This window comes from Lissotriton helveticus, chromosome 4_2 (assembly GCF_964261635.1).
Source record: "Lissotriton helveticus chromosome 4_2, aLisHel1.1, whole genome shotgun sequence".
In the NCBI taxonomy this organism is placed as follows: Eukaryota; Metazoa; Chordata; class Amphibia; order Caudata; family Salamandridae; genus Lissotriton; species Lissotriton helveticus.
In genome coordinates, this window is record NC_136064.1 from 65,083,332 (window position 1) to 65,110,436 (window position 27,105).

The 27,105-nt window shown below is 51.2% G+C and overlaps 1 protein-coding gene across 3 annotated transcripts in view; it reads left to right on the top strand.

The window, feature by feature from the left end:
* STARD8 (StAR related lipid transfer domain containing 8) overlaps window positions 1–27,105 on the top strand; it is a 635,411-nt gene that overhangs the window by 482,375 nt on the left and 125,931 nt on the right. Inside the window, exon 1 of one of the 3 annotated variants that reach the window (XM_078640146.1) lies at window positions 16,719–16,817. The exons of the other annotated variants lie outside the window; for them this stretch is intronic. Within the exon in view, the coding sequence (XP_078496272.1) occupies window positions 16,784–16,817 (34 nt within the window). The 5' untranslated portion in view covers window positions 16,719–16,783. Of the gene's footprint in view, window positions 1–16,718; window positions 16,818–27,105 lie in introns of those variants that run through there. 3 annotated transcript variants of the gene reach the window in all.

Here is a 27,105-nt window from a genome sequence, read left to right on the forward strand (position 1 = left end):
TGGAATTTTAACCCCCCTTACCCAAAAAATCAGTTTAAATAGAAACAGCCAGATAGGAAGATGCAATTGTTTAAAAAAGTATACAGACTGTGCAAAACTAAGAAATTGAAAAGGAACTATTCAGTTGCATATTCAGTCCAAAAGTTTTATAACAAACATTTTGCTTGGCAACATATAATGACATTAGATTTATGAATAATCATGAAGTGACTCTTATCAATGAGGTTTGTACAGGAATTATTCCAAATGTTTTTATTTGTTTATAGTATTAAACTCAGTGGTTTCCTAAGTCAAGTCAAGTCAAGTCATAGAATTTATATAGCGCACTACATACCCAGAGGGTTTCAAGGCGCTTGGGGAGGGGAGGGGGATTATTTGTCAAATATCCACGTTTTAAGTTGTTTTCTGAACGCTAGGTGATTCTGGGTGAGGCGAAGGTAAGTGGGAAGTGAGTTCCATGTTTTGGCAGCCAGGTATGAGAAGGATCTGCCTCCCATGGTGGTTTTGTTGATGCGAGGGACGGTGGCGAATGCTTGGCTGGAAGATCGAAGTTGGCGGGAGGGGGTGTAGAAGGACAGTCGAGAGTTGAGGCAATCTGGTCCGATGTCGTAGAGTGATTTGTGTGCGTGGGTAAGCAGTCGGAAAGTAATCCTCTTATTGATGGGTAGCCAGTGGAGGTCTTTAAGGTGACCAGAGATGTGTTCATTGCGTGGGATGTCTAATATGAGCCTGGCTGAGGCGTTTTGGATTCGTTGTAGTTTCTTCTGTAGTTTGGCGGTGGTACCTGCGTAGAGGGTGTTTCCGTAGTCCAGTCGGCTCGTGACCAGAGCATGGGTGACTGTTTTCCTTGTTTCGGTGGGGATCCAGCGAAATGTTTTTCTGAGCATGCGAAGGATGTTGAAGCAGGATGAGGATACGGCGCTGACTTGTCTGTTCATTGAAAGTGAGGAGTCCAGGATGACGCCAAGGTTCCGTGCGTGGTCTGTCGGGATGGGTGCTTTTCCGAGGGCTTCCGGCCACCAGGAGTCGTCCCATGCAGAGGGGGATTTACCTAAGATGAGGACTTCTGTTTTGTCTGAGTTCAGTTTCAGACGGCTTTGTTTCATCCATTCGGCGACTTCTTTCATTCCTTCGTGTAGGTTAGTTTTGGCGGTGCTGGGGTCCTTGGTGAGAGAAAGGATCAGTTGAGTGTCATCCGCGTAAGAGATGATGTTGAGGTTGTGTTGGCGGGCGATGGTCGCGAGGGGGCTCATGTATACGTTGAAGAGGGTGGGGCTGAGTGAGGATCCTTGTGGTACGCCGCAGATGATTTCAGAGGCCTCGGACTTGAATGGTGGGAGGCGGACTCTCTGGGTTCTTCCGGAGAGGAACGAGGTGATCCATTCCAGTGCCTTTCCTTGGATTCCGATGTTTCTGAGGCGCTGTAAAAGGGTGCTGTGGCAGACTGTATCGAAGGCTGCGGAGAGGTCGAGGAGGATGAGGGCGACTGTGTCTCCATTGTCCAGTAGAGTTCGAATGTCGTCTGTTGCTGCGATGAGGGCGGTCTCAGTGCTGTGTTTTGCTCGGAAGCCAGATTGTGAGGAGTCGAGGGATTTGTTGGCTTCGAGGAAGGCGGCGAGCTGGTTGTTGACAGCTTTCTCAATGACTTTGGCCGGGAATGGAAGAAGTGAGATGGGGCGGTAGTTTTTGAGTTCGGTGGGGTCTGCTGTTGGTTTTTTCAGAAGGGCGGTGAGTTCAGCGTGTTTCCAGTCTTCTGGGAAGGTAGCGGAGTTGAAGGAGCAGTTGATGACGTCTCGGAGGTGCGGGGCTATGACGGAGTCTGCTTTGTTGAAGATGTGGTGAGGGCATGGGTCTGTGGGGGATCCAGAGTGGATGGAATTCATCAGGCGGATGGTGTCCTCAGTGGAGATTGGGTTCCAGGCGTTAAGGGTGTTAACTGGGGGAAGATGGTCAGCAGATGGTAGGGTGGGTTGGTTTCCGGGTTGGTTGTCAAAGCTGTTGTGGATGTCTGCAATCTTGTTGTGGAAAAATGAGGCTAGGGAGTCGCAGAGGGTTTGAGAGGGAGTGATGTCGTTGGAGTTGGCCGAGGGGTTGGAAAATTCCTTGACGATGTTGAAAAGTTCCTTGCTGTTGTGGGCGTTGTTGTCGAGTCGATCCTTGAATGCTGTTTTTTTGGCTTTTCGGATCAGTTGGTGGTGTGTACGGATGGCGTTTTTGAAGGCGTCCTTGTTGCTGGTGGATAAGTCTTTTTTCCAGGCCTTTTCAAGGGAGCGGCATAGTTTCTTGGATTTCTTGAGGTCCTTGTTGAACCATGAGGCCTTCTTGATTTTGTGTTGGCGTTTTTTCAGTGGTGCTAAGGTGTCTGCGGTGTTGGATAACCAAAGGGTGAGGTTGGAGGCGGCTTCGTTGGCGTTAGAAGAGAGGGCAGGGGAGGTTTGAAGGAGCGATGAGGAGATCTGTTCCGTGGTGATTTTGTTCCAGTTTCTTTGTAGAGTTGGTTGGAGGTGGATGATGGGTTTCGGCTTGTTGTAGGTGAAGTGGACGCAGCTGTGGTCAGTCCAGAGGAGCTCCGTAGTGTGGTTGAAAGAGACATGGTTGCTAGAGGTGAAGATGGGGTCGAGTGTGTGACCTGCGATGTGGGTGGGGGAAGTGACCAGTTGTTTAAGTCCGAGGTTGGCGAGGTTGTCTAAGAGGGTGGCGGTGTTGCGGTCGTTGAACTTCTCAAGGTGGAAGTTGAGGTCTCCCAGGAGGATGTAGTCTTTGGAGGGGAGCGCGTGTGGGGTGATGAAGTCCGTGATGTCTTCACTGAATTTTGCGCGGGGTCCTGGTGGTCTGTAGAGGAGGGTGCCTCTGAGTGTGGTCTTGGGGTCGATGTGGATCTGGAAGTGAAGGTGTTCGGAGTTGGCGAGGTTGGCGTCAGAGCTGGTTGAGATGCGGATTGATTTCTTATGGACGATAGCGATTCCTCCTCCTGTTTGGTCGGTGCGGTCTTTGCGTGTAATCTTATAGTCGTCAGGGATAGCGATGGCGATGTCAGGGGCGGAGGAAGCGTTCATCCATGTTTCCGTTAGGAAGGCGACGTCAGGAGAGATGGTGTCTAGTAGGTTCCAAAGGTCAATGGCGTGCCTGTGGACCGAGCGGGTGTTGAGAAGGATGCATTCTAGGTGGTTGGGGTCGGGAATCTGTGGTGTGGTCGGAGCGGAGACGTTGACGGTGCCGCTGAATTTGCAGGAGAGGCAGGAGAATGGTCCATGGGTGCGTCCTGGAGCGGCTTGGAAGCAGTTGGGGGCGCGACCGGGGTTAAGGGCTAGGAGGGTGGCGGCATCGTAGGTAACGCGGGGGGGCTGGGCAGTGCGAGGGGCAGGGGGTCTGGCGCTGGGCGCGGTCCAGGCGCGGACGGGCGTAGACGGGCTTACCTTTGGCGCACCTTCGGCGTGTACGAAGCGCGTGGGGGCATTGGCCATAAATGGATGGTGGGGGGAGGGGCGAGGGCGCTTCAGCTGGGAGGCGGGGCGGGCTAAGGAGGACGATAAACAACAGCAAAATGGAGGTGGAGGGGTCAGGGCGGCAGGAGAGCTTGGGGGGGACACGCAAGGACTGAAGCAGGGTCGCGCTGGTCACCAGGATGCAAAGTAGCACAAGCGGCGATGAGTCAATAAATTAAACTGCAGAGTCACGCTGGTGGAGTTGCACTGTGAATGGGCAGATCGTCAATTACAGCAAATTAAATGTTCAAAGCTGCGAGCAAAATGGGCAGAGCGGCAGGAGCAAAACGCGGTTAAATGCACTCAGGAGTAGATTAAAAGCGCTGCACAGACGGTACCTTAGCAGCAGGGGAGCGACCACTCAGCTCGGGAGCGTAGAGCGAGTCACGGCGCTTCGAGGTGTGTGAGCGCTGTTTGTTGTCTGTGGGAGGGCGCTTCAGCTGGGAGGCGGGGCGGGCTAAGGAGGACGATAAACAACAGCAAAATGGAGGTGGAGGGGTCAGGGCGGCAGGAGAGCTTGGGGGGGACACGCAAGGACTGAAGCAGGGTCGCGCTGGTCACCAGGATGCAAAGTAGCACAAGCGGCGATGAGTCAATAAATTAAACTGCAGAGTCACGCTGGTGGAGTTGCACTGTGAATGGGCAGATCGTCAATTACAGCAAATTAAATGTTCAAAGCTGCGAGCAAAATGGGCAGAGCGGCAGGAGCAAAACGCGGTTAAATGCACTCAGGAGTAGATTAAAAGCGCTGCACAGACGGTACCTTAGCAGCAGGGGAGCGACCACTCAGCTCGGGAGCGTAGAGCGAGTCACCTAATGCAATGTAAACCAATTTTTCACCAAGTACAGGCCATGACACATTTAAGACCTATTAGCATATGTTGTAAATAAAATCATTTAAAAATGTGAATGTGGAAGATTATCCATATACTACAGAATGAACACGAGTAAGAAATGCAAACATATGATGTCAACGTGTTTCGGCCAATAAAGGAAAAATCTGTATCCCAAGCCTTCACAAGGGTGTTTTAGATAAGTCTGTGTATCACATATAGATATATATCTAGGTTAATTGGTTTCTTAAGTTCTTCAGCCTTTCTCATCACTTGTAGTCCTCGGAGCGTTGCAAAAAACTATCGCCGTCCACAATCTTTATTTTGTCGGATGAGGCAGAAGGCCTTCCATACAGTACAATCAGAAAAGTAATAAAAGCCACACGAGGCCTGTTATATGTAGGTGGTCTAATTGTGATTTCAGATGTGTGTGGCGAATGTGGCTGTTCTTCTGCAGATTAATTAGTGGTCTTACATTCTTTGACTATTAATCATTTCAACAACTGGTGTTAATTCAGTTTGATCTGAACAAGAATCCTCCAACTTTGCCAAGTCTCTTCGACTGAATTAATTAAGTTTTCATCCCTCAGCTAAAATCATGTTTGAGAGACTTATGCAAGAAAGAATTACAGAAATGTGGTACCACTCAGATTACTATGTATTAGAAATAGTCTGCAGTTACTGTAGGTAAGGAAATCCATAGTTTCTGCAAAGATCTGTGCTATGTTATGTTATGTTAGTATGTATTTGTAGGGCGCACGTTCACCCTGGGGTTTCTTGGCGCTGTGTACCGCTGGGGAACCCGTCCTGGCTTTCCCTGTGAGATGTTCCCTATTGGCATCCCCAAGGTGAAGCCAGGCATCCCCGGCAGCGAGGGGGCCGTTGTGGAGATTAAGCAAGCTATTGCCCAGAGTTGCAGCGTGGGACCCATGGTTAGAGAGGCACCGAGGCGAGATTTATCGAGCCCGCTGACATTGGTCCCGTACCCTGCCGCGTCGGGAATTGAACCCTGGTCCCAGGCCGACCTCTGCTTCTGGGTCTGCCGCCTCTAACCGGTGAACCACACTTCTCCACTATCCAATCCCTTTTCACATTTTTTGACTTGCCCTATTCTTTATCGCTGAGTGTGCGCAAGAATCTGTGAGTTACTGGTTATGGAGACACTGATTGGTGGTTGAAGCAGAGATACTGGACGCAAGTATTTTAACTTGTATCTCTGCGAGAGAAGTCTGCTAACCCTATAGAGCCCGGACCCCCCATCATGTCCCCCCACCCCAACCTCATGCAATCCCACAATCAAACTAGCCAGTCTAAGAGTGTGGGTAAAATGGCCATGTTTAATAAACATCAAAAAACATTCATAAACATGACAAAAACATTTTAAAAATTCACATTTAAATTTCAATAGTCACACTATATTTACAAGTATTATAACTGATCATAACCACTGGTTATTCAATAGCTACTTACTCCAGCACCAAGGGGCCCTCTGGCACGCATCCCCTATCTGAGAACCACGCAAGGCGCAACCCACCTGCGTCCTTGAGCGGTGAGCCCCCAGCCCTTGGTCCTTGTCCGTAATTTCCGGGGGCCCACCGGTGTCCCCATTCTCCCCGCGGAGAGCTTACTGTCTCTTCCCTCAGTGCAGGCGGGCAACTAGAGCCAAATTTCGGGGGGGCTGAAAAAGTTTTGGGGGGGCTAATTCTTCCAGCCGTAACCAGAGTGGCTGTAAGAAGGGGTGAATACATAACAAAAGCATCACTCACAAGTAAACGGTCTTTTAAAGACCTGTGAAGTACTCGGGTGCGGCTGCAATTAGACATCGCCAGCCGCGAAGCTGTGTCAGCCCGGGCTGACACACACGATGGGGGTGGGGCTGAAGCCTGGTGAGCCCAATGGGTGTTGCGCGCCTGATCTTAGGAGTATGTAAGCAGGCCTCCCGTTAACCCTGAAAATCAAAGTTCTGTGGCCTCTTTTCCGCCCTTCACCCTCCTAACCTACCCCCAAACTACTAATCTCAGGGACGGGTGGGTGGGAGATCGATTCCGCTCCGCTGATCCAGGGGTCAAAGAGTGGGAAAAGAGGATGGGCAGAGGTGAACCTAGGGTCTAAATAGCCCCCCTGGCTCCGCCCCTAATTTTCCTCTGCTCTAGCCGAAAGTGAGTCATAAGTGACCCAGAAGTAATTCTACCGGCCAGTAGCCAATCGGGCTACTGGACCGGAATCTGGGTGTGTGGCGTGGGTCCGGGCCCTAAGGGCGCGCTCGCCGAGATCTTGCGCTCTTCATAGAGCCCGGACCCCCCAGCATGTCCCCCGCCCCAACTTCATGCAATCCCACAATCAAACTAGCCAGTCTAGGAGTGTGGGTAAAACTGCCATGTTTAATAACCATCAAAAAACATTCATGAACGACAAAAACATTTTAAAAATTCACATTTAAATTTCAATATTCACACTTTTAATATTTACAAGTATTACAGCTGATCATAACCACTGGTTATGCAATAGCTACTTACTCCAGCACCAAGGGGCCCTCTGGCCCGCATCCCCTATCTGAGAACCACGCAAGGCGCAACCCACCTGCGTCCTTGAGCGGTGAGCGCCCAGCTCTCGGTCCTCGTCTGTCATTTCCGGGGGCCCACCCCTCTACCACTAGGCTGCCAAGGAGGCTCGTGTGACCCGGCGCCATTGCCTCCCCAGCCGGTGTCCCCATTCTTCCTGCGGAGAGCGTACCGTCTCTCCCCTCAGTGCTGGCCTCTGGAGTATGTAAGCAGGCCTCCCGTTAACTCTGAAAATCAAAGTTCTGTGGCCTCTTTTCCGCCACTAGGGTGACCAGGGCCCATAGGTCCTTCACCCTCCCCAACCGCAAACAAGTTCTGAACAAACAACCAAATCCCTTTGATCCACACATCTGTGCCAATGTCCGACAGATGCACGCTGTCGTGGTGAAACACCAGGTCCCCTGAGATTAGTCTATGCGGAATATGACACAAGCGGCCCGGGCCTGAGCACAACTTGGCCAATTCCCCGTTGAGTCGCCTCACCGACACGTCCAAAGCTCGCGATCTGACTCCAGTGGCCCATGTCCGGCGAGGTATCATACACGACCATGCAATCCGAGCTTTAGGAAAAACTCTCCCTATCCAGGCAAATTCGGTCAATAAGGCTTCCCTGATTGCCATGCGTCCCAACTCCACCATGTCGTTTCCGCCCAAATGTAGGATCACCAAATCCGGGGACTGATGTCCCTCGCGCTCAAGCATCTCCTCGATCAGCTGCCCAACTGCCAAATTTGCAGGCCGCGCACGCCGCGCCATAGGAACGCCCTCTTTAAACCGGTGGTTTAGACACTCACTTCTGCCATAGCTGAACTGTGGCAAACCGCACGAACGAGTGCCCCAACACCTAAATCACCTTTGAGGACATACTAGTAGTAGGAAGAGAAATGGAAACGTCAGCATTGTCATACCAATAATTTGATTCGTAGCCAATCGGGCTACTGGACCGGACTCTGGGGGTGTGGCGTGGGTCCGAGGGGCCGGGCCCCAAGGGCGCGCTCGCCGAGATCTCACGCTCTTCAAATTCGTCTTGGTCTACAAAACTGAGTATGTGGTGGTCTGAGGCGTGTGCGCAACACATGCTCTGTTCATATTTGGTCTAAAGAGTTTACTCCCACAGGACATGGTGAAATGAACAATTAGGCGCCAAAGCGTTCCGAACACCGGATCACGGTGGCTGTGCGCTCCTGCGGAAAAAGAAATACCGCTTATTTCCTCTTGGCGCGTGGCCATGATGAAATTCCATGCTGGTGACTTGTGAAAATGCTCGTTTTTTAGGAAATTTCAAGCATATTTTGCTCCGTGCACTTTTCACGCGTATTATAGATGCACGTGGCTCGCTCCACAGGCTCCTGCATAGGAGTGACATAGGGTGCAGTTAGCACCCGGAAACAGATCGCTCCCTTTGAATGGACACGTCTGAGAGAAAGGAGCGACTTTACGTGCACACCGTACAGTCCTTGCAATAACTCCGGTCAGAGGTGCAACTAGAATCAAATTTCGGAGTGGGGGGCTAAGAAAATTTTTCGGGGGGGGGGCTGAATCTTTAGGCAATCGGCAGAGTCGACCTGCAGGGGCTCTTAGAAGGGGTGAAACAACAACAAAGCCCCACTAACATGCACAAGGTCTTTTAAAGACCTGTGAAGTGCTCGGGTGGGGCTGTGAGCGGGCTCAGGAAGTGTCTCATCCCAGGCTGCCACACCCAACGGGGGGGGGGGGGTGGGGGGGGGGGGACTGAAGCCCTTTGAGGCCAACTGGTGTTGCGCGCCTGACTCCGGTCCTGTGCCGGCTGCAGCTCGTGCTCAAACCCGTACACTTACCTAGGGAGTGTCCACATTGCATTGAAAATGGACACTGGGGCGCCCAGTGAAATCTAAATAAGGCGCTCAAAGGCCCTAAACTTTTAGAGTACATAGGGCTTGCACCCGAAAGGAGCCATGTAGACCTATCTGAGAGTGTTGTCACTACTCAACCCTCCACTCACTAGGATTAAAGATTTATGTAACAGCCTATGGGCCATATGTATCTTGCAAATACGCAATCGCAAAGGCTGAAATTCGCAGAATTTTGACCTTTGCGAATGCGAATTTGCTAAATGGAATGTATGAAGCAAAACTGGTGCAAAATAAGGAATCGCAAAATTTGTGATTCCTTATTTTGCAATGTATGTAGCAAAAAAAATTAGCAAAATGCCCTTAAGGAATCGCAAATTACCACCAACTTCTAGTTGGTGGTAAGTTGCGAATTCTTTGAAAAATGCAAATTTTTGTATTTTTCAAAGTGCCATGTGACGCACATACATAGGGCATGTATGTGAGCCACATGTGCACCCATGCATATTTCAGGGGTGCAACAGGGTGTCCTTTGGACACCCCTGCACCCTTGAAATTATTCTAAATTTGCGATTAGCAAATTGCGAATCTCAAATTGAGAATAACTTCCCATTCATTCCTATGGGTCTCCTGGCCCATAGAAATGAATGGAAAAGTATTCCTTAATTGTGATTTGCAATTTGCTAATCGCAATTAAGGAATTCTAAGGAATCACAAAAAAATGTGATTTTGTACATACATACCCATTTGCGATTCTCAAATAGCTATTTCTTAAAAATCGCTATTTGAGAATCGCAAATGGGTATCTTGATACATATGGCTCTATATTGGAACTTTAAAATTAGACGTAATTCATACCCAACTAAAGGCCACATTATTTTCATTCCACACGAAAGGAAGTCGTCCGTGTCAGTAACGTTTACGTTTCACACAGATCTCTGCAACAGGCGCCTAAACGCACTGCGCTGTTTTACCTAAAGTTGTTGCTTTGCACACACCCTGTCACCCATTTTTTCCCCTCAGGCCCACGCGCACTTAAGTTAGACACACGCACTTGAGTTAGCTAGCCAGTAATCCTATAGAACCAATGTGCGTTGCACACAGATCTCTGGAGCGGGCGCATTGACCCTCTGAGCTGTCTATGAGCTAGCTCCCGTCCTGGCCAGCGCGGAGGCACGGGGAGGTATGGAATGTCTGCAGTGCGCGCTCACACACAGACTTACAGAGTGTACAGTCAGAGCCTATGGCCCCTCCCCCACAGCCCACAGCTGTGGAGGGGACATGTGTTCCGCCCGGGGAGGGGCCTCTCTCTGCGCCCACCGCAGCTGGAGCCGCCCTGGAGGGGCATGTGCCGCCGGAGCCGGACGGGGTGCGCTGCTGCCCTGTGCCACAGAAGCCTTCCCCTCTCACACACTGACTGCTCCGGGGTCCCTCGGATGGGCCATGCTGCGGGACGGGTGGACGCGTGGGGGGCGCAGTGCGAGTGACCCGCCCCGCGCACCCGTGCGAGCCTGGGAGGGGCAGCGCGCGCTCTGACTCGAGGAGGTCTTGTGCGCTCGAGGTCCTGGACTGAGGGTCTTCTGCGTGAGGCCACCCTGCGTGCGTGGAATCCGCCCTGCGACCACTTGGATTAACTTCCCCCTTCCTGGACGGCTCGAGGGGCCACCCTCCCCTGCCTGGGATCCGTGCGGAGACCCCTCTACCCCTTGGCACCGGTGCTGAGACCACCACCTTCCCTGGAACCCACGAGACGACCACCACGCCATACCCTCCCTGGAATCTGTGCGGAAACCCACCCTGTCTGGGATCGGTCGCTCCACCACCACCACCCACTCCCAGAATTTGGATCTCCCTGGAATCGGCGCGCAGACCTCCCTGGGGCCGGAGCCCGGGCGAGTGGCCCCTCGCCCCCATCAGGGGACTCACCCCCCTCTGGAGCTGCCTCCCACCCATGTGTTCCAATGCACAGGTTTAGGCACAAAAAGATCAGAAATGGTGAGTTCACATCTGTATTTGTGTTTGTTTTAAGTTTATGTACCCATCAGTGCGCCGGTTAATTTATTCACTGCGTTTAGAGAGTGCACACATGACCCGGGGCACATGAACAAACGTGCAGGGGAACATTTGTAGCGCCTGGAGGTGACTTTCCACTCACCTTGAAAACGCAAAAATGGCTCTTACCTGTTCTTGTATTAATAGAGGCTTTAAAACCATAGGATTTATGTTGCATTTTAAATTAAGATAATAGTGCTGCGCTGTGAGTATAATGGCTTCTGGGCGCTGTGAGGCGCCTGGAAACGGAACTTTCTGCTTGGTTACAATTGACTCTAATTAAAGCACTAGGCTGTCGCCACGTTTCTGGAATTAGACCCCCTTCCCCTGCAGGACGCTGTGATGGAAGAGTGAGTCCTCGGGTGTAGGCCCCGGATCCCCCAGCATGCTCCACACCCGCCTACCCACCGAAACAAGCACTTGGGAACAGGTGGGTTTAAAAGGCCATGTTTAATTACACTTCATAAACATGACATGTAAATCGTTTATACATTTCTCAAATTATGAGCAACATCTCTCCTTTATCATCAACTCTTCTTCATCAACTTTATTATACGTTTCAACTTGTATTTATTTTGCTCATAACTTCTTGCTTCCCCCAGCACCAAGGGGCCTTCAGGTTCGCATCCCCCAAGTAACGATGCCCGCGCCAGGTGCAACCCACCTGCGCCCCCCGAGCGATGGGCCCCAGCCCTCGGGTCCTTGTCCGCCATTTCCAGGGCCCCACCTCTCATCCACCACGCTGCTAGGAGGCTCGTACCTGACGCCCTTGCCTCCCCAGCCGGTGGTCTCCATCCCCCTGCGGAGAGCTTACCCTCTCTCCCCTCAGTGCTGGCGTAGGGAGTGCGCAAGGCGGACTCCACTCCATTTTTCCAGTCTATCAGTGTTCAAATGTCTCTTTTCCGCCACAAGGGAGACTAGGGCCCTCAGGTCCGTCGCCCTTCCCCCCTGCCGCCAAGTTCAGCACAAATGACCAAATGCCTTGAATCCAAGCATCCATACCAATGTCCGACAGATGCACCCCATCCTGGTGAAACATTTCAGATCCCGAGATCATCCTGTGCGGGAGATGTAGCAAGCGGCCCTTTCCTGAGCACATCTTTGCCAATTCTCCGTTGAGACGCCTCACAGACACATTCACCGGGTACGGCCGGATCCCATTGCCCCACCATCGTCGTGGGATCATGCATGACCATGCTATCCTGGCATGGGGGAAGGTTCGCCCCAGCCAAGCAAATTCTGTAAGTAGTGCCTCTTTGACTGCGAGGCGGCCCCTGTCGACCATGTCGTTGCCGCCCAAGTGTAAGATGACCAATGCGGGAGACTGCCTCTCGCGCCCCTTGATGTCTTCCACCAACCGCCGCAGGTGCCGAATCCGCATTCCTCCCACACCATGCCACAAAAACTCCGTCCCTTCCAGCCCGGGTGGCTTCCGCACTCGCCGTTGCCGCAGTCGCACCGCTGCCCGTCGAACGAACGAGTGTCCCAATACCCACACCACCTTCCCTGGCATACTAGTAATCGGAGAAGAAAAAGGAAAGTCAGACATGGGCATGGCAATACACGACGTCATAGCAATTCGGGCCTTACATATCGTTTAAAGCAGTCGGACGACCAACGGCCCACCTTCTTCACAGCCTTGGAAGAAAACCCTGCCCCTGCCGCCAATGTGGCAGCGCCTATCCTGAATGAATGGGACGAATAACCCGAATCCCCAAGGCCCAGGTCACCCAGAGCCACCCGAAGTACAGCCTTGAATTGGTATTGCGAGACACACTCACCCCCCTCATGAATGAACAAGGCCTGACTCTTCTCCCCAGGGCGGATGGCCAGGTATGCCTGCATACAGGCTACCGGGCACACAGGCGCATCAGGCGCAGGGCCCAACTGGATCCAGGCCCCTTTTCCCAGCTGGTCGGTCTTAGACTTTCTGAGGAATACCTCCATGGTCCCTGCTCTAAGATTGAGATCCCTGAACTGCAGCCCCCCATTATGATCATTGCGAGAGGACCCCACTATCTCCCCCAGACGAAACGCCCCATAAAAGGCTAACGAGAAGACTGCAGAGAATAAAGTGCTCTCAAAGGCAGAGGTGCACCGTCTAGGGAGGGCGTCTAGCATACTCTTCAAAGTCCCCACGTCCAAGGGCCGTCTACTGTCTCGCTTAGGGCCTTCCCTCCTAGCCCACCCAGTCAATGCTCTCTTGACTACATAAGACATCCCCGGATCATACAAGCCCGCCAATCTGGCAAAGAATCCCACAGAAGTGACGTGCGTTCTGGCATAAGAGAGTGACCTGCCCTGGTCACAGATGTGCTGAAGAAAGTGAAACATAGCTTGATCAGAATGCCAACATGAGAAACCCGCCTCTTGCACCAATGTCCTGTAATACAAAAAACTCTGCTGATACGTTTTCCGAGTGCGGTCACTCAACGAGGCACCTACCAGCCCCGCTAAAGCGGGGCTCCAATCCTCCACAGTGATGGTGGGAACACCGTCCTCTGATCCTCCGCTCCAGGATGGAACCTCCGAAATTCCTGCAGCTTGGAACGAGACAAAGCATCAGCAGCATGATTGTCGACCCCTGGAATGTGTGCTGCCTTAAACGTTAAATTCAACCTCAAACATGCCAACACCAACTGTTTCAACAATCTCAGCACATTCTTACACGTGGCCCCCTGTCGGTTAATGGCTTCAACCACAGACATGTTGTCTGACCAAAATATCACTGATCTGTTCCTGAAGTGCTCTGCCCAAACAGACACCGCCACCAGTATGGGGAACAACTCCAAAAAGGCTACATTTCTTGTCAAACCTGTTTTGTGCCACTCTTCCGGCCACTCCGCCCCGCACCACTTAGGCCCGAGGATAGCCCCAAAGCCGACGCTGCCTGCCGCATCCGTGAATAATCCCAACTCAGAGTTGGACACCGGGGCGGACGGCCAGACAACTGTGCCATTGAAATTCGCTAAGAAATCTCGCCACACTCTCAAATCTCCCTTCACCTCGGCCCGTAGGCGCACTCTGTGGTGCTTCTGCGTTAGGCCCACCATCGCCCTGGCAATAGATCTAGAAAAGGGGCGACCCATGGGGATGATCCTGAGGGCGAAGTTTAGCTGTCCAACCACAACCTGAAGCTGGTGTAAAGTCACCTTTGTACAAGCCAAGACCGCATCAATGGCCTGGGAAAAAGCCTTCACTTTGTCTTGTGGTAACCTGCATTCCCCCGCCACCGTGTCAATTTCAATCCCCAGAAAAGTCATGCATGTATCGGGGCCCACTGTCTTGCCCGGGGCCAACGGAATATTAAATTCCCTGAACAAGGCCACCAGTTGGTCCAACGCCTGATTACAAGCTGTTGAGGCGGCTGGTCCCATGACCATGAAGTCATCTAAATAATGCACAACCTCCCTGCACCCTGTCTTATGAGAAAACAACCATTGGAGCATGCAACTAAAGGTCTCAAAATACTTGCAGGAGACAGCACAACCCATGGGCATACACTTATCATAGTAAAACTGTTGGTTCAGTTGGAATCCCAACAGGTGATAATCCTCCGGGTGAACAGGCAACAGGCGAAAAGCGGATTCTATGTCTGTCTTGGCCATGATGGCGCCAGGCCCTAGTGACCTCACTTTATTCAAAGCTACGTCGAAGGACGAGTAAGATACTGAACACAAAGTTGGGTCGATAGCATCGTTCACAGACTCTCCCTTGGGGGCAGATAAGTTATGGATCATCCTGAATTGCCCCGGTTCCTTCTTCGGTACTACCCCTAGAGGTGAGCAGACAAAGCCTGGAAGCGGGGGGGCCCCGAACGGGCCCGCTACACGCCCCGCACTAAGCTCCTTCCTTACCTTCAACTCAACCACCGCAGGCATCGCCCTTGCAGATAAAAGATTATTGCAAAACTGAACCGGGGGGACCCCAAGTGCTGGAATGCGAAACCCCTCTGAGAACCCTGAGTACAAGAGTTTGGCTGCTGACCGGTCTGGATACTGATTCAGCCAAAAAACCAGTTTCCCAATGTCCACCGGGGTGGGCAGCTTATGGCTGGGAGGGCTTAACCTCTTTGCCCCCCCCTCCCCGTTCCTTGGATTTTTTAATGCACTTGAATTCGGGATGTGAGGGGTGCCCGCAAAAGGAGCATGCGTGCTTGAACTTGCACTTGTCCGGCGGCCAGGTGCACACCTTCCTGTTAAATTGCCAACATGTCCCCCGCTTCTCCCCAGGTCCCCCCTGGGATGTCCGAAAGGGCTGTCTATTGTTTTGCGACCCACATGCTTTGGCATTCACACTTTCCAACCATACATTGACCTCCACCTGGTCCAAACCCATGTAATATATGCCCCAAATACCCCCTGCCCATTTGCACCTCCTGAGGATTTTCACCGGTCCTCAGTGCACGAGTGGAATAAGGATAAAACTGCCCCCTCCCCTCCCCTACCAAGGGCGAGGCTAGACGAGCCCGCCTTTAGGGCCCGGCCCCCCGGCCCACACCGCGCCGCCATTGGTTCTTAGGTCACCTCCTGAGGATTTTCACCGGTCCTCAGTGCACGAGTGGAATAAGGATAAAACTGCCCCCTCCCCTCCCCTACCAAGGGCGAGGCTAGACGAGCCCGCCTTTAGGGCCCGGCCCCCCGGCCCACACCGCGCCGCCATTGGTTCTTAGGTCCCAGGAGGCTGCCCTATGGGCAGCCATCCTGGGAAGTACTTCCGGGTCAGGGGGCGGGTGACGCACGTCCGGTGGGGGCGTGGGGCAGAGGCCATGACCTATTTAGGTCTGGGTCACGGTCAACTCGGCCTCTTTCCCCGCCTGCGCCGGACCTGATCGCCCACTCCCTGTCCGTTATTAAAAATCGCTATTTGAGAATCGCAAATGGGTATCTTGATACATATGGCTCTATATTGGAACTTTAAAATTAGACGTAATTCATACCCAACTAAAGGCCACATTATTTTCATTCCACACGAAAGGAAGTCGTCCGTGTCAGTAACGTTTACGTTTCACACAGATCTCTGCAACAGGCGCCTAAACGCACTGCGCTGTTTTACCTAAAGTTGTTGCTTTGCACACACCCTGTCACCCATTTTTTCCCCTCAGGCCCACGCGCACTTAAGTTAGACACACGCACTTGAGTTAGCTAGCCAGTAATCCTATAGAACCAATGTGCGTTGCACACAGATCTCTGGAGCGGGCGCATTGACCCTCTGAGCTGTCTATGAGCTAGCTCCCGTCCTGGCCAGCGCGGAGGCACGGGGAGGTATGGAATGTCTGCAGTGCGCGCTCACACACAGACTTACAGAGTGTACAGTCAGAGCCTATGGCCCCTCCCCCACAGCCCACAGCTGTGGAGGGGACATGTGTTCCGCCCGGGGAGGGGCCTCTCTCTGCGCCCACCGCAGCTGGAGCCGCCCTGGAGGGGGCATGTGCCGCCGGAGCCGGACTGGGTGCGCTGCTGCCCTGTGCCACAGAAGCCTCCCCCTCACACACACTGACTGCTCCGGGGTCCCTCGGATGGGCCATGCTGCGGGACGGGAGGACGCGTGGGGGGCGCAGTGCGAGTGACCCGCCCCGCGCACCCGTGCGAGCCTGGGAGGGGCAGCGCGCGCTCTGACTCGAGGAGGTCTTGTGCGCTCGGAGGTCGTGGACTGAGGGTCTTCTGCGTGAGGCCACCCTGCGTGCGTGGAATCCGCCCTGCGACCACTTGGATTAACTTCCCCCTTCCTGGACGGCTCGAGGGACCACCTGGGATCAGTGCCGGGACCCCTCTACCCCTCGGAACCGGTGCTGAGACCCCCACCTTCCCTGGAACCCACGAGACGACCACCACGCCATACCCTCCCTGGAATCTGTGCGTAAACCCACCCTTTCTGGGATCGGTCGCTCCCCCCTCCCAAAATTTGGAGCTCCCTGGAATCGGCGCGCAGACCTCCCTGGGGCCGGAGCCCGGGAGAGTGGCCCCTCGCCCCCATCAGGGGACTCACCCCCCTCTGGAGCTGCCTCCCACCCATGTGTTCCAATGCACAGGTTTAGGCACAAAAAGATCAGAAATGGTGAGTTCACATCTGTATTTGTGTTTGTTTTAAGTTTATGCATTCATCAGTGCGCCGGTTAATTTATTCACTGCGTTTAGAGAGTGCACACATGACCCGGGGCACATGAACAAATGTGCAGGGGAACATTTGTAGCGCCTGGAGGTGACTTTCCACTCACCTTGAAAACGCAAAAATGGCTCTTACCTGTTCTTGTATTAATAGAGGCTTTAAAACCATAGGATTTATGTTGCATTTTAAATTAAGATAATAGTGCTGCGCTGTGAGTATAATGGCTTCTGGGCGCTGTGAGGCGCCTGGAAACGGAACTTTCTGCTTGGTTACAATTGACTCTAATTAAAGCACTAGGCTGTCGCCACGTTTCTGGAATTAGACCCCCTTCCCCTGCAGGACGCTGTGATGGAAGAGTGAGTCCTCGGATGGGGGAGGGGAGGGGGCAGTTTTATCCTTATTCCACTCGTGCACTGAGGACCGGTGAAAATCCTCAGGAGGTGCAAATGGGCAGGGGGTATTTGGGGCATATATTATACTAATGTGACTGAATGAGAGGTTTGTGTGAGGAGTGCGCCCTCTCCTCTGCCCCTGGGTGAGGCTTCTGACGTGCCACCCTGTGGGGTGCTTCTACACTGTGGTGCAATTCCGAATTAAGGGTCGCTGCCAGTTTTGGGGTTTTAAAGATGAAGAAAATGCCCGTTTCTACCTGTTCCTCGCCTCGAAATGGACATTATTTCAAAAGTCTACAGGACGGCGAGTGCCTGGCCAAACATCTCCTGTGCCACGGCCTCTTTCCCGAAGGCCGAAGGATAACTTACGTGGTTACATTAGCTACGGAATTTCCAGCATAGGGTTTTAGGTATTTTTGCGATATCGGGGTGGCTCTTGCATTGGCACCTTCGGTTGTCGTTTAAGTTGACTTTGTATCGTTATTTGCCTTCTAGTTGCAGCTGCGTCTCTTTTATTGCAGCTCGGTTTGTTGCTGCTGAATTTGCCCCATCTTGTGGTATGCTGTCTTGTTTTAATTTCGTTGCCATTGTTGTTTGCTGTGCAGTCACTGCTGGATTGATTGCTCTCTCGACAGTTATTGGTGGATTTGCAGTCACACCTGTGTTGGGGATCACTGTTTGGCTCTGGTTTGTGTTTGATATGTGGGTGCTGTTTGGTTTGCAGTTGTTGGTTCTCTTCAGACAAGGCTTGTTTTCATGTTGCTTCTAGGTTTGCATTGGCAGCTGTGCTGGTGGGGTATGTTCCTTTCTCTGGTATGTTAGCAGTCACACCTGTGTTGGGGATCACTGTTTGGCTCTGGTTTGTGTTTGATATGTGGGTGCTGTTTGGTTTGCAGTTGTTGGTTCTCTTCAGTCAAGGCTTGTTCTCATGTTGCTTCTTGGTTTGCATTGGCAGCTGTGCTGGTGGTCTATGCTCCTGTCTCTGGTAGGTTAGCAGTCACACCTGTGCCAGGATCACTGTTTGGCTCTGGTCTGTGTTTGATATGTGGATGGTGTTTGGTTTGCAGTTGTTGGTTCTTCAGCTTAGGCTTGTTCTCATGTTGCTTCCAGGTTTGCATTGGCAGCTGTGCTGGTGGCCTTGTTCCTATGTTTGGTGGGTTAGCAGTCACACCTGTGCTGGGGATCACTGTGTGGGTTCTGGTCTGTGTTTGATATGTGGGTGCTGTTTGGTTTGCAGTTGTTGGTTCTCTTCAGCTAGGACTTGTTCTCATGTTGCTTCCAGGTTTGCATTGGCAGCTGTGCTGGTGGGGTATGTTCCTTTCTCTCGTAGGTTAGCAGTCACACCTGTGCTGGGATCACTGTTTGGGCTCTGGTTTTTGATTGTTATGTGGCTGCTGTTTGGTTTGCAGTTGTTGGTTCTCTTCAGCGAGGACTTGTTCTCGTGTTGCTTTCAGGTTTGCCTTGGCAGCTGTACTGGTGGGGCATGTTCCTTTCTCTGGCAGGTTAGCATACATACCTGTGCTGGGATCACTGTTGGGTTCTGGTTTGTGTTTAGAATGTGAATGCTGTTTGGTTTGCAGTTGTTGGTTCTCTTCAGTCAAGGCTTGTTTTCATGTTGTTTCCAGGTTTGCATGGGCAGCTGTGCTGGTGGGGTATGTTCCTTTCTCTCGTAGGTTAGCAGTCCCACCTGTGCTGGGGATCACTTGGGTTCTGGTTTGTGTTTAGAATGTGGATGCTGTTAGGTTTGCAGTTGTTGGTTCTCTTCAGCCAGGACTTGTTCTCGTGTTGTTTCCAGGTTTGCATTGGCAGTTGTGCTGGTGGCCTTGTTCCCATGTTTGGTGGGTTAGCAGTCACACCTGTGCTGGGGATCACTGTTTGAGCTCTGGTTTGTGCTTGATATGTGGCTGCTGTTTGGTTTGCAGTTGTTGGTTCTCTTCAGTCATGGCTTGTTTTCATGTTGCTTCTAGGTTTGCATTGGCAGCTGTGCTGGTGGGGTATGTTCCTTTCTCTGGTATGTTAGCAGTCACACATGTGTTGGGGATCACTGTTTGGCTCTGGTTTGTGTTTGATATGTGGGTGCTGTTTGGTTTGCAGTTGTTGGTTCTCTTCAGTCAAGGCTTGTTCTCATGTTGCTTCCAGGTTTGCATTGGCAGCTGTGCTGGTGGTCTATGCTCCTGTCTCTGGTAGGTTAGCTTACATATCTGTGCTGGGGATCACTGTTTGGCTCTGGTCTGTGCTTGATATGTGGATGCTATTTGGTTTGCAGTTGTTGGTTCTCTTCAGTCAAAGCTTGTTCTCATGTTGCTTCTTGGTTTGCATTGGCAGTTGTGCTGGTGCTCTGTGTTCCTTTCTGTGGTGGGTTAGCAGTCACACGTATGCTGGTGATCCCTGTGTGGGTTCTGGCCCGTATTTGATGTGTGTAGGCTGTTAGGTTTGCAGTTGTTGGTTCTCTTCAGCCAGGACTTATTCTTGTGTTGCTTCTTGGTTTGCATTGCCAGCTGTGCTGGGGGTCTTTGTTACTATGTTTGGTGGGTAAGCAGTCACATCTGTGCTGGTGATCCCTGTTTGGTTCTGGTCTGTGATATGTGGATGCTGTTAGGTTTGCAGTTGTTGCTTCTTCAGCTAAGGCTTGTTCTCGTGTTGCTTCTTGGTTTGCATTGGCAGCTGTGCTGGGGGTCTATGTTCCTTTCTTTGGTGGGTTAGCAGTTGCACGTGTGCTGGGGATCACTTTGTGGGTTCTGGTCTGTGTTTGATACGTGGATGCTGTTTGGTTTGCAGTTGTTGGTTCTTCAGTTGAGGATTGTTCTTGTGTTGCTTCTAGGTTTGCATTGGCAGCTGTGCTGGTTGTCTTTGTTACTATGTTTTGTAGGTTAGCATGCACACCTGTGCTGTTGATCCCTGTTTGGCTCTGGTCTGTGTTTGATATGTGGGTGCTGTTTGGTTTGCAATTGTTTGTTCTTCAGCCAAGGCTTGTTCTCGTGTTGCGTCTAGGTTTGCCTTGGCAGTCATGCTGATGGTCTTTCTTACTATGCTTGGTGGGTTAGCTGTCATTGAGGAGTTTATCACTTGGGTTAATAAAAGCTGTTGGGTTTCTTTTCACAGTTCTGTTGGTGGTGACTGTTGGGTGTAGTTGCTGCTCTTTATCCAGTCATCGTTGAGTGTGGGTTTTCCTTTGTTGCTGGGTTTGTGGCCCTTGTTGGATCTGTGCCAGCAGCTTGAGTGTTTTGACCTTTGGATACAAGAGAAGATTTCAGGTCTAGCTTTTCTGGTAGAATGCTGCTGCTCACTCGTCTGTTTCTTGTTTCTTCAGTGGCAGAATCTCCTCATACAGCTGCTACATCTGTGATTTCACACGTGCCTTCCACGTGGGCGCGAGCTTTGGTGGCTGCTTTGTAAAATATCAGTGAGAAGTGGATATTGCTCTCTGTTTTGGCACTAGGGCCCAAGGCGCTGAGTTTGCACTTGAGCCCCAGCACTTCATGTGATTTGCACTTCTGTCAAACTGCACTGAACTCACAATGAAGTCGGAGGCCACTCGAAAACTTCCAGTCCTGATAGATTACATCACCAATGACATCACTGACGACAATTCCATCGTAACTCTTCTCTGTGAGCTCACCGATGACCTCACCAGTGCATCTTGGATGTATGTGGTTTGCCTGTGTGTGATGCGGACTGTGGTTGTGCCCATGGCATGTTATGACATATGACGGCACATATGGCGCACGCACACTCACACTGGCCATGAAGCCCTACGCCCAAGGGCTGTGCCTTCTGCATGCAACGTATGGCCTGAAGGTACTACACACAAAGTTCAAAGGTTATTACAGCCTCTGTCCAGTGCATTCTGTGCGACGTCCATTGCAGCACTGCGGCCTGTACATGTACTGTAAACACATCTTGGCCTCGCACAGAGTAGGGTGTGAAGTTTGTATGCATTACAGACACTGCTTTACATGGGCAGGTGCTGTCTGGTACGGAGTGCCTGCACTTCTTCAATTTGATATGACGAGGTCCTGCACTTTAATGGGAGAGTACCAGCCAGTGCTTGAAATGGGCAGGTACTGTCCGGGACTGAGTACCTGCACTTCTTGAATTTGGAATGGAGAGTACCTGCACTTCTCAGCACTGCTTCAGTACATTTAATAGAAGAGTACCTGTACTTCTCAGCACTGCAGCAATACATTTAACGGGAGAGTACCAGCCAGTGCTTTAAATGGGCAGGTACTGTCCGGGACTGAGTACCTGCACTTCTTCTATTTGAAATGGAGAGTACCTGCACTTCTCGGCACTGCTTCAGTACATTTAATAGAAGAGAATCGGCACTTCTCAGGAGCAAACGAGTCCTCTGGGCAGCGAGCACCAGCGCTTGTACATTTCCATTGAAAGCACCGATTAAAGACAGGACGGCCCTGTGCACAAGTCCTCCGGGGCGGTGGGCGGGGCTGTTCCCGGTGCATTACGAGACGAGTACAAAGTGCAGGTTATGTGCACAGGCCATGCCTTTCCTCCCCCTTCCCCTTCCTCCGTGGGAGCCATTGTCTTCTCTGTTGAGCGGATGTCTCAACGCCAAAAGGTGGGTCCGGCTGCTGCCTCTTTTGTAGTCAGGCTCGAGTCTGGGTGGACTGAGTCTCCCCCCCCCACTATTTTTAGAAAGAGGTCTCCGATCCCCTTTCCCCGAGGAGGAGAGGTTTGCTTTGCAATTCGTTTTAAGAACACTAAATGTAAAGTTTTAAAAAATGCACCCAGCACATTTTGTTTAGTCGCTAAAGCAGTTCTAAAAAGTGACATTTACGAGCTCCACATATCTGTCTAAAAAATATTATCACTTTCACCCATTTAAAACCCCAGCTGCATTTTTGAGTTGTGGAAAAAAATAGAGTGATTTATAAAGAAAAAAAATAAAACCAGAAATTTCCATTTTCTATTATTTATTTGTGATTGTTAAATTGTTGTTTCTGTAAAGTTGGCCAAAAACCTCTTAAATACGGATTATTTTAAGGACATGGCACCTCTTCTTGTGACGCCACTTCCCGTCACGTCATTAATGCATTGCAAATAATAACTAGCCCGACACTGTTTTCCTTGAGGTTTGTGTCCTGTTACTACTCCATCCATTCCTTCTTTCGTACACATAACTGTTTGCACGTGGAGAACGTGCCATGTAGCGCCCCGTGTGGTAGATGTACGTTTTGGAAACCGAGTTCTAATCTCATGATCCCGACTTGACGAAATTGTGTGATCTTGGGCCATTAGAGGAGGAGAGGAGAGTCTAGGGCTGGAGCTGCCCACTTTGATACTGGTCAGCCAGGTTCTATATGGGCTTCTGCGCAACATCCTGTGATTCTGAGCAAACCCCTGAAGCGCCTTGTGCGTTAAAGCAACCGAATGTGTGAGGCGCTGTTCTCTCGAGAAGCGCCCTAATGCCCCACTATTAAAACGCAGAGCGCTATATCTCGCTTCCTGAAACCAAATCGGCATTAGTAGCTCAAGAATTGGACATTTGGTGAAGGGGTGGAAGGCTAACCCCGTTACCGACGGGGAGCTGTTGCCCCGGGCTGGGGTTCAAGGTGTCATTGTTTCCTGCCGGAAGTGCACGCTGACTCCCTTGGGGCGCACGCACGGGGGAGGGGCCTGCCTCGTGAAACCGGACCCCATCCTGCCTGCCTTCTGCTGACCGGAGGGGACCCACAGGCCAGACGTAATTACAACATTTCTGGGGCATTCCTAGAAAATACGTGGTTACCTCACGCCGGCTGCGGCGGGGTGCGCACAGCTGGCGTCTGTTCCAGGGTCTGTGTCTGCCTGCACCAGACTGCCAGAAGCCCCTCGTCTGACTGCTCCTAGGCCTTCACGGAGGCGCACGTGTCTGTGACTGGCTGAGTGCCTGCATCTGTCTGCCTGCAGCGGCCTGTACCTGTGATTCACCTGCAACTTCTCCCATGCTTGATTTGACTTCCTTCATGCCTGCTTCTGGCTACCTAATGGCGCCTGGCTGTATCTACCTGTGTGCCTGCTCTGTTCGGCATCAGTCTCTGTGCCTGCTTCTGATTGCAAGCCGGCTGCAGCAGGGGGTTTACAGCTTGCACCTAGTTCTTGGCCCGTGTCTGCCTGCCTTGCCCAGACTGCCAGAAGCTCACCGTCTGACTGCTCCTAGGCCTTCATGGCTGTGCGGGGATCTGAATGTCTGTCTTCCTTCTTGTCTGTTTCTGACTACTGAATGGCTCCTGCTTCTACATGTGTGTCTGTTCTGTTCCGCCTCAGTCTATTATTGTGCCTGCTTCTGACTGCAAGCAAAAAGAACAATTGATGGATAGAATGCAGAACAATGTCATACATTCACCCCAGTACAGAGATCTTGGTGCCATTCCAGTTTGGACCCAGCCATATGCAAATCAGTCTTCACCCTGCGTTCAATGGGAACAGTCCAGCCCGAACTTCAAGAACAGGTCCTCCCTGGACTGGAAACAAGCATCCTAGGACCAGTTTCGGGCTTTCAGCCCTCATCAGCCAGGATAGCTTGACTCCAGTGGCATGGAGAGCACGTCTGAGCATACCCGTCCAACTCGGGGTGACAAATGCAGAAACAGGTGCCCGTTCTGCGAATTCCCTTTATCTGTTATCTCCTTATGTGCCTAATGTGTTTCAACATCCTATTTTGCAGCTTTTTGATATAGCGTGAACAAGAGCGTCGGAGCGCTTTACACGAGAACCAGGCCGTACACATGTTTTTAGGCACGCTATTAAGTGATATGCCAAATATCACACAATGTTTAGCTTTAGTCACACTGTCTGTATTGTCTCGTTATGTTTCTATATTCTCCGTGCTCAGATTCGATTATATTTGACTTTTATTGAAAACGTCTTACATTTCTACGTTCTTTCTCTCTTAAAACATGCATATATTTATATTTTCAACTCCTTACTATTCCGTAATATTTATTTCGCTCCCAAACTTCCCTTCCTGCAGTGCAAGTGAACACCTGCCCCTCTTTTGCTCTCTAGTGGGGCAGGTGGCACTGCGTGTGGGCATATACCTCTCCTGTGAGTCGACCTATGACCTGCTGTGAATCACAGAACCATGCCAGCTGTGACGATAGCTCAGTGGGTTTCATGCAGCCTCTGGTAGATCTCCATGTAAGAAGCAGGGCACAGGCCAGAACCATGGAATAGTCGTACCAGCCTTTCATCCTTCCAAAGTCAATAACATGAGTATCATTCATTTTTCAACGATTTATAAAACTCACCTTAAGATATGTCGTGATCTTGCTATTAAGGATAAAATATCTTCCACAAAAATATCTTTAAATCAGTTGATAAAATCCTGAATTGATAGAGCTCCCCCTTCCCTTGGTACCTTTGGATGAATCTTGCACCTTTCGATTTTTCAGGCGAAAATATTTTACATTAATGGTGGTTTTATATCATAGTGACAGCAAGGCATGGTGGGAGCAATGTGGCAGCTGCCTTACTGCACCACCAGAAATGGGCTGTGGAGGGCGCCAGATTGCCATACATATCCACAAAAAGTCAACAACTCTCGGTAAGGGAGGGGACCCTTCCCCATAGCAGCGCCCGGTACCTTTGACCAGAGGCCCCCCCCTGTGAGAAGGACCTCGAAGTAGGATGCTGACCACCAACCTTTTCTGGCCAACCCAAGAGTCTGACATTTCCCCCAGCATCTTTCCGCCTGTCATTTCCTTCAGTTTGTGAGTACACACCCAGGTTGCCTCCTCCTTCAAATACGCCCCATTGACTCAACAGCCAACCAAAGCCAAAGCTGGACCTCCCATTCCTGGCGTCTACAGACCAGTGGCCGGTCAGCAGGCTCAGAGATGTCCTGGAGTAAGTCCCCAGACTGCAGGACTACCTTGGCCAGGGTCTTCTCCCAATTAGTCGTGATATCATCGGGGTTACGACAATAATCTGCGCCCATGGACTTTGTGCACTCTCTCTTAGAAAAGATTGATGAAGGGGGTCTGGATCTTCGGCTCTTACGGGGACCTCTGTGGCATTTGAAACAGTCGACCACCACCTACCAGTTGAGTGCCTCGAGTTGGTAGCAGGGTTGAAAGGAACTTCATTGAACAGGTTACCTGCTCAATAATTGAGTGATATCACTGAACTCTAGCACCTTGAGACCCTCATGGGTGATATGCAGCGCTTTATAAATCCTTGATTGGTCGATTGAAAGAAAGATGGGCCTCCTCAATCAATCAATCAATCATGGACATTTATATAGCGCACTACTTACCCGGAGGGTCTCAAGGCGCTTGGGGGGGTGCTGCTACTGCTCGAAAAGCCAGGTCTTGAGCTTCTTCCTGAAGGAAAGGTGGTCTTGGGTCAGGCGCAGGTCGGTCGGGAGGGAGTTCCAGGTCTTGGCGGCCAGGTGGGAGAAGGACCTTCCTCCTGTTGTCGATCTTCGGATGCGGGGGACGGCGGCGAGGGCGTGACTGGCTGATCGGAGGTGGCGTTTGGGAGCGTAGAAGTTGATGCGGTTGTTGAGGTCCAACTTTCCAGAAGTTGTGTGTGAGGATCTCCAAGGGTCCATCCTCTGCCTTCCTTGAATTGACCTCTGGGTATGGGCTATCTATGCCGATTATACCCGGATTATTGTCAGCCAATTCACACTACCCTTCGGCAGGTGCTGTGGTACTTTGGGCAACAGCAGCCCACAGCTGCCCACAGTTTAATGTACCCTGAACTGAACTCTTTCTGTTTGGAACCCCAGCCAGACTGAATGAGGACCGTCCATCTATCCAGACCATTTTATATTCATTCATTCCTACTCCATCTTTAAATCTGGACTCATGGCGCACCTCTCTCCAGAAAGCGCTGTGAAGTGATACCAGCGCCTAGAGACCTGGCTGCAGGTAGCGAGTGCTAAGTTAACTCAGTGATTCATTCACTCATGTATCATTGCCCCTCTGCCGGCTATTTTTGTAGGTAGGGCCACCGAGCTCACTGGAGTTAAACATCTCTGGATTATCCTGGATAACCTCCTGTCCAATGAGCGCTCAGCTTGCCTACATCCAGACACATATCCTGTTTCACCTGGACCACATGCTGAGAGCTATTCTGATGGGCATTGTTGTCATTTCCACATTCTGTCCCTGCAGGGCTCTATATCTGGATGGGACTTAGCTGAGCATCTCCCAGCTTCAAAGGATGCAGAATGGGGAGAGCATAGCTGGCTTAAAGCAGCCTCATCTCCAGTGTCAGGCGGGCCTCACTCGAGGGAAATCCAGAGCTAAGTTTATATGCCTCTGCATTATATAAGAGTGTTTATATGGGGTGTCTGCAGAATACCCTTAACACTGCCCTTAGTGCCCTGGGAGGCGCGTGCATTCAGCAGACTGTAACTTGGAGGCAGTTGCTTCCTTTAGTCTATTGTATATTGATTCTTCTTGTAATATGGCTGACAGTAGTCATTAGCCCTTCCTTAGTGTTTTCACCTTATCAGTCTCCCAGAATACCTGTGAGTGTTCTAACTGGTACCTGAGTGTTCTATCAGTGTCAGTTGATGGTCTGGTCAGCTGGCGAGGTTTTGTACTCAGCTGTGTCCTACAATAAATCTACATGTAATCAACTGAAAGTATCCTGTCATCTATCACCATCCTATTTACAACATCTATCCAGCTCGTCATGGGGTGGCTTGAGGAGTTTGGATGGATACAGCTCTTGGTACCACTTGTGGAACAGCATCGTGACATAAGACCAATCAAGAGCTGTCCATTTTCTTCTGTCTAACTGCATTTGCTGGTAAAATTTGGTGTTTACGGTGCACTGCCGGCTCAATGCAGTAGAGGTAGTTAATGTTTCGGTCTCATGGCTTAACCCTGACC